The sequence below is a fragment of the Pholcus phalangioides genome, unplaced genomic scaffold (genome assembly GCF_987345545.1).
Source record: "Pholcus phalangioides strain wild (caught in Gottingen) unplaced genomic scaffold, Ppha-v1.0 ptg000020l_1, whole genome shotgun sequence".
Classification (NCBI taxonomy): domain Eukaryota; kingdom Metazoa; phylum Arthropoda; class Arachnida; order Araneae; family Pholcidae; genus Pholcus; species Pholcus phalangioides.
The window spans coordinates 12730969-12737933 of NW_028301613.1; the positions used below are offsets into that span (position 1 = coordinate 12730969).

A 6965-nucleotide genomic window follows, 5' to 3' on the forward strand; every position below is an offset into this window, starting at 1 on the left:
TGGAGTGTGCAGCGAGTCGATGGAATCTCCAAGATTTCATACGTGAAAATTTAATTCGGGATACAAGACAAAACTTGTATTTAGAATGCCAATTATTCCGAGAACAGATGTCTTGCGGATTGAAAAGTACCACAGTGATCAATACTACTACTGCTGCTCTGCTGTCGGGCGGACATCGTGAGGATCAAGGTTCGAATCCCATTGGCTGTACCATGACCCCAGGGACGTTATTTCAACTTTTTCCGGGGGGTGGGGGGGGGGGTGCAAAGAGCATGTACTCAATATATGTGTGTATATTGAGTATGATATTGAATATACACCATTTTTAGTGTATTTTCAAAAGCCGGGGGGCAACGGCCCCTCCGTGACCTCCCCAAATGACGGGCCTGCATGACCCCACAAGGGCGGGGCTGACAAGGCTCTAGCCCTGGGGCCCGGGAAAATTCTCATCATTTTTTGCTTTTTCATGCGATAAATTAACTATAGAAGGGCCCATGGAAAATCTGGCCAGGGGAGCCCGCTAAAAGTCCCAGCCTAAGGGCAGGACCATCTTAAAAGCATCATGGGCTCCAGGGTCTAGTAATTTTTCTGAAACCCTACCAGGCAAAATCTCCAGAATTTCAAGTAATTCTAATTTTTGTGAAGCCCCTGTTCTCCTGAGGCACTCAGGCCTGCATGAGGTTTGCTTTCATGCGTTAAGAAGACACTCCAGGATGTAGGAGCCATGGGCGGTGCAGTGGTGGTCGGCTGAAGTTTTATTCAGTGGTTTACCAACTTCAAGGCACAAATGTTAGCCAGTCTCCCATCTCAAAAGTCTCTCCGCAGAGAGTAGGCAGACCTTCAACACGATATACTTATACATAACGTGGAAACTCAGACATTCACCATCTACACTTTCAAACATGGAAAACAAATGGCAGCACCATGAAGAAGATGAAGCACAAGAACGCAAAACAAGCATAACTCTGACAACATAAATATGTCAGAGCCCATAGGTGGCAACATGAAGAACATTGAGAGTGCTGGAAGTCGCCGCCAGTCACCCGTATAGGCCTATACAGGACTTTTGCATTGTATATTCATTAAACATAGGAGGGCTCAGCCCCCTTACAAATTTTATTCGGGGAGAAATAGCTTTAGCCCCCCCCCCTGGTTCCGGCACCTATGTTAGTGCCACACTTACACTCATAATACATGCACGCACTGATTCGTTAGAAATTCTACAGATGAATGTGTAAGAGGTGCATGTATAGTGAAGTATATTAGTATATTCTCTGTTGATACCAGCAGGATCGCAACTAGAAACAAAAATTTACTCTATTGCCTGCGGCAAGTTTACGTTTCAACTTCTCTTCTTGTAATATTGGTCGAACAAAGAATGAACTTGGAGCCCTTCCTGGTCCAGCGCCTGGACACAGAATCGCCCCCAACTTACAGCCCTGGATACTAACCCGTTCATTCATTTGGAAATTTGACCTCTTATTAATCAGTAAACTAAAGGCGAAAAGTGAAATCTCTACAAGAATTTCTTGGTGGCATTGAATTATCTTTATACTTTTAAAATTAGAATATTTCAAAAATAAAAGGTGTGTTGTATAGTCATTAAAATAAAAAATTAACTTTTTATAGCCTCCGTGTCCCAAAAACCAATTAGAAAGTTGTTGCCCTGTCTCTTCCAATGTCACCAGAAAAAAATTTCAACGTTTCTAATTTCAATATTCACTGAAATATTTGAATTAAAAAAAATGGAGGAAATTTGGGAAAAAGGCAGGGATTACACTATAAAAGTTTAATAAAAGATTCTTTCATAAAACGTGAAAAATTCAACCAATAGGCACATCGGCACATTTGAGCAAATACAACTGGTGATCTTATTGGTCGAATTTTTCCAGTTTTATCAAAGAGCTTTTACAAAACTTTTTTAGTGTAATCCCAGCCTAAATTCGGAAAAGCCATTTTACCCGCATTTAACGCTGTTTTTTCCCAAAATTCAGTTTTTTTTTTTAATTCAAATATCTCAGTGAATATTGAAATTAGATACATGGAATTCTTTTGTTGGCATCAGGAGAGACAAGACAATAATTGGGTTTTGGAACACATCGGGATAGTATAAAAAGTTACTTTTTTTTATTTTAATAACTATACAACCCCTTGAAACATAAATGATATACCCAAGTACTACACTACACGTTATTTGGAAACTTTTTCTAAGTGGAAACATATCTCTAGAATCAACGGTTCACCAGTAAAATGCCATACCCCCTGTTTGCTATACACTCTATGTATCACTGTATTTCAGGGCTTGACAAATCCCAAGCGACATGGCGACTATAAAAATATTATTGGTGCCTAAAATTGTCTCTATGTGTGATTACTAGCTCATGCAAAGGAAATATGCTCGACTCCTTGAATATTTGGTTAACACCCAGATTTTTTTCTCGATTTGTTGATCCTTACTGTATTTAACTCTTGCTTTAGGCAGCAACCACTAACAACGTAATATAAGAATGCAAATACAACATATCAGATTATATATCACTGTGATAATATAAATGTTATCTTTCAGCTTACCTGCCATGAGCTGCACAATCCCTAATATCCTCGCAGTAGTTTTGGTCACAACATCTGCTAGACAGCATGCAGACAGAGCCGTGAAAGCCACAAGCAAGGAAATGGCCGCACCGATGCCCACAGTCACAGTCGTCACTTGCCACGACACACTGGGTATATCGATGAACGAAGTGTACCTCCCGCACTCATGTACCATCTCCAATGTTCCATCATCGTTAAGTCTGGGATAATTACATCTCCGGAAGGATCCAAACATGACTTCAGTCCCATCTGACAACGAGCCTTTAATCCAATATGGTAAATAGAACCCTGCCGAATTTAATATAGCAGCGGCAAGGGACAGGCAGGCCCAGCATACTCCTGTCGAAGTGAGACTCGATGCTAGTGGTGGCATTGTCAAAAATATCAGAATGCTCTGATGAAACACACACACACACAAAAAAGACAACCAACAGAATGATATGAAATTCTAACTATGAATGTGATTTATAGAAAAAACTTGCGAATATTCAGGTCATTTTTTGAGCAAAATTTCTCTGACATTTGATCGACTACGAAACTAATCCAATGCATCTCAACATGTGAGAGTAATAGTTACTCAAGAGTATCAAACACACACTTAGTTATATGATCATGGTGTCAGTAACTAATCCAATGACAGAGTCCTCATCGCACCGAAACTTCTCAGCATTAATCGTTATTTCAAGTGTATCAGATATACGATATCATATACAGCAACTCAACACTGCCTCGATGATGCCCTTCTCATTGCTTCCAGAAATTCTTCACGAACGGCTCCTCCATGCTGCGGGTCCACGCCAGGGCCATGCACGCCGGAGGCAAGAACTTGATGAGCCTCAGATTTGGCACATTATGGATGTTGCGGAGAAGGTTACATATCTCGTTCCACTGGTGTACCACGGACGTCAGCTGTTCGACGAATACTATGTCTTCGGCGCCCTCCATTGAGAAATTTAACACCCGAAATTCACCAACTTATATACACATAACCGGTAAGTTTTATAATGACTCGAATATCCTTGTCGGAAGCGCAATGAAAAACAGTAATTAAAGAATCATTAAAAGCCTTCCATTATTTAGAACCTCCCGGGTTTGATTCTGGGGCACTGGGTCCCTTCGCCCCAATCAGCTTTTAATCAAAATTTGTGCACTTTTAAAACTTCAAATATTCTTGTTGGAAGCTTCCACACTCTTGTAAAAAACACAAAATAATCAAATCAAATACACAAAACTCGAAATCGTAGGTAAACAAAACAAACACGATCCATTGATCCCACTTTGGTGAGGAAAATTAGAAATCCCTTCAGCACTCTTTCTCCCTCTCTCACAAACACTAATGAAGTTTTTGTGACTTGTAAAGCACTACACACACACCAAGAACCGACGGTCGTCTGCTTCTTCTTCTGCTCCAGCGATCGGTCAATCGAGATGGACGATCGGGATTGATCGGCGAAATGAATCCTTATCAAGTCACTGAATCGGATCCGGTCATTTTTTTTTTTTTTTTTTAAATGTGGACTCACTGATTATTCGAGTAAACACACACGTAATCGGCGAGGACCTACATGTAGTACGTGACGAACCCGACGGCGACGATCGGCCGAATGGAAATAGAGCAGCGCCGCCGAAAAACGACAGACGACACAATACATAACACAGAGAGTAATCATTGCCAAGGCGATGAGATTTTTTCGACGCCTTATCTCGGGCTGCGTGGGATGTGGAAAGTGAGCCAAATCACGCCAACTGGCTTGAAATTTTCGTCGCCGTGTTTTTCCGTGAAGACGGCTGCTTTGGAGAATGGCGGTTTTATGATCTTTGACCTTTTAAAAATAGCGATTTCTGTTATTTTGATTCCTTTCGCTGCGATCCGTGGATCGGTTATGATTTTCCGGTGTAAAGCCCCCCCCCCCCCGAATAATACGTAGGACACCGTAATCATGGCCGTGTAGACAGGGCCCCCCCCCCCGCTTTGTTGAAAAAACGCTTGCTTACTTTATTCACATTTTTATTCATGGTACCAAATCTCATTATCATGAGGGTCCCTATATTCTTGTGCCCCCGGGGCTGTGCTTTGGTGGTGGGCCCATGGGTTCAAAACGCATAAACCCTTCCGGGAACAGTTCCTCGTGATAATGAGATCTCGTGAAGATTTTCGAGATTAAAAGCATGTAAAATTAGTACGCAATCATTCCTGGTCAGATGGGCCCTCAGAAAAATCAATTCGTTTGGGGCGCATGATTCTAAAGTTGGCCCTGGCTGCGGGCTGTACCAGAGTCAAGATGGCCCTGGATGGTGTTGCGGAGTCCAAGCATTTTTTAGGGCCGCCGATCTCTGAACGGCTTGAGATGGCAATATGCATGCTGCACCAGGACCGTCTTAAGAGCAACATGGGCCCCCGGGCCAAGTGATTTTTCTGAACCCCTACTCGACAAATTTTCGAAAATTTCAACCGGTTCTAATTTATCTGAGGTCCCTCTTCCCTTGAGGTCCCCGGGCCGTGCCCTGGTGGGTCCATGCGTTAAGACGGCACTGTGCTGCACAGGGGCATAGCCAGAAATTTCGTTCGGGGGGGGGGGGGAGGAGACCAATGTGATAGAACAATAGATTTGGCCATCTTTTTCCCTTTGTTTGGTCATTTTCTCACATTTTGGGGGGGGGGGAGGACCAGACCCCCAACCCTCCCCTCGCTATGCCCTTGATGCTGCATATTGAACCCTATCAACCCCACCATTGAGGGGGGCTGACAGCAGGGCCGCAACTAGATGCTTGGTCACCCGAGGAAAGCGCGCATTTAGATTGCTCCCTTGTAATGTTGAAGGAGAGATTTCAGAATAAAATTCGCGCCCCCTCGGGTCCAGCGCACGAGACCCGACTGTTCCCCCCTCCCCTAGTTGCGGCCCTGGCTGGCAGAGCTCAAGCCCGGGACCCCGGAACGATTCTCATCATTTTTGTCCCCCCCCCCACTAAAAATTCACCATAGTGAAAGTGAAAATCTAGCCTGGGGGCCCACCGAAGATCCTAGCCTAAGAGCCTTACTGCTGGATATGTTGGGCTATAGGCCCGTTCCTATATAAATTCATTGGGGGGGGGGGGGAATGACGAAAATCGTCATGGGCTGGATAATCGAAATATTGTTCAATCATTACGATTAATTTAAATCGTAATTTACGATTATTACGAATCGTAATTATCGAAAAATATTTCGCATGCATAAGATTTTATTTCGGGATGAGGGGGAAAATTGCATTGGCCATATTGAGGATATGGGACCGAGGGGGTCAGGCGTCCCCCTTCCCCAGTATGTTAGAAAATGACTGATTTTTACAGACTAACAAATTAAATCTCTGGCTAAGGCCCTGCATAGGCCCATGAACCCCTGCAATGGTGGGATGACAAAATTCCAGCCCAGGACGATTTTTACATTTTTTCGTTTTCACAACGAATTTACTATAGGAGCTGACATCCAGCAGCAAAACCCCCTAGGTTGGGGGTCTTTGGTGGAGTCTCTTTCAAGTCTCTTTAGTGAATTTGTAGTGGGGGGGGGGAGAAAAAATAATATAATCGTTCTGGGCTCACGGGCTTGAGCCCTGTCCTTCACACTTGGGGAGGGGCATGAAAACTCTAGCTTGACGGATCGCCAAAGATGGAGAAAGCCTAGGTATGGGCGGAATGTGGGACTCCCCCCCCCCCATAGTGTTGTCTCAAAAGGTTCCAAGATCTGGGAGGGGGGGGGGGCCTTAAAAATTGCTTAGGCTCCGCAGCACCATCCAGGGCCAGCTCGACTCTGGCACCGTACTGCCCGGAATTCGGGCTGACATAATAGAATCATGGGTCCCCGGGCAAATTGGTTTTTCTTAGCCCCCCCCCCCCCCCGACTAAATGATTGCTCACCAATTTGCATGCTTAACCTCGAAAATATTAACGATATCCCATTATCATTCCCTGGGTGCCCATGCGTTGAGACGGCACTGCCCGGAGGTGAGGCGTATACTTGTACGCTACCCCCTCCAACATTTTCCACCATCTCATGGAATTATTGGGTTTGAGCCCTCCCCGTATTTCCAACAACTGTACTGGGCACCCTTATGCCCGGAATTTGCCAGTGCATAAGGGGGAATCTCGTTACTTAATGATTTGGTCAGGGCCTTCTCTTTTAACGCATGGGCTCATCCAGAAACGGCCCGAAGGCTTCTTGATACATGAGAGTTGGTACTATGATATTTTTCAGAGTAAATAGTTAGGCAGGTATTTCACGAGTAACGTAGGGCCCTGCGCCTGGTAGCATTGATTTAACATCCGAAAAAAAAATTGCTGTGCCGTGGGAGTCGTCCTCACTGGACGCGACGGGGGTTTCCGACAGTCCATTAGTC

At 44.3% G+C, this 6965-nt stretch overlaps 1 protein-coding gene across 1 annotated transcript in view; it reads right to left on the bottom strand.

Annotated features, from left to right (window-relative positions):
- LOC149070995 (LHFPL tetraspan subfamily member 6 protein-like) overlaps window positions 1-3075 on the bottom strand; it is a 46266-nt gene extending 43191 nt beyond the window's left edge. The window contains exon 1 of the mRNA XM_089248563.1: window positions 2572-3075. Coding sequence (XP_089104689.1) covers window positions 2572-2965 — 394 coding nt within the window. The 5' untranslated portion in view covers window positions 2966-3075. The remainder of the gene's footprint in view (window positions 1-2571) is intronic.
- Window positions 3076-6965: the final 3890 nt, after the last annotated feature.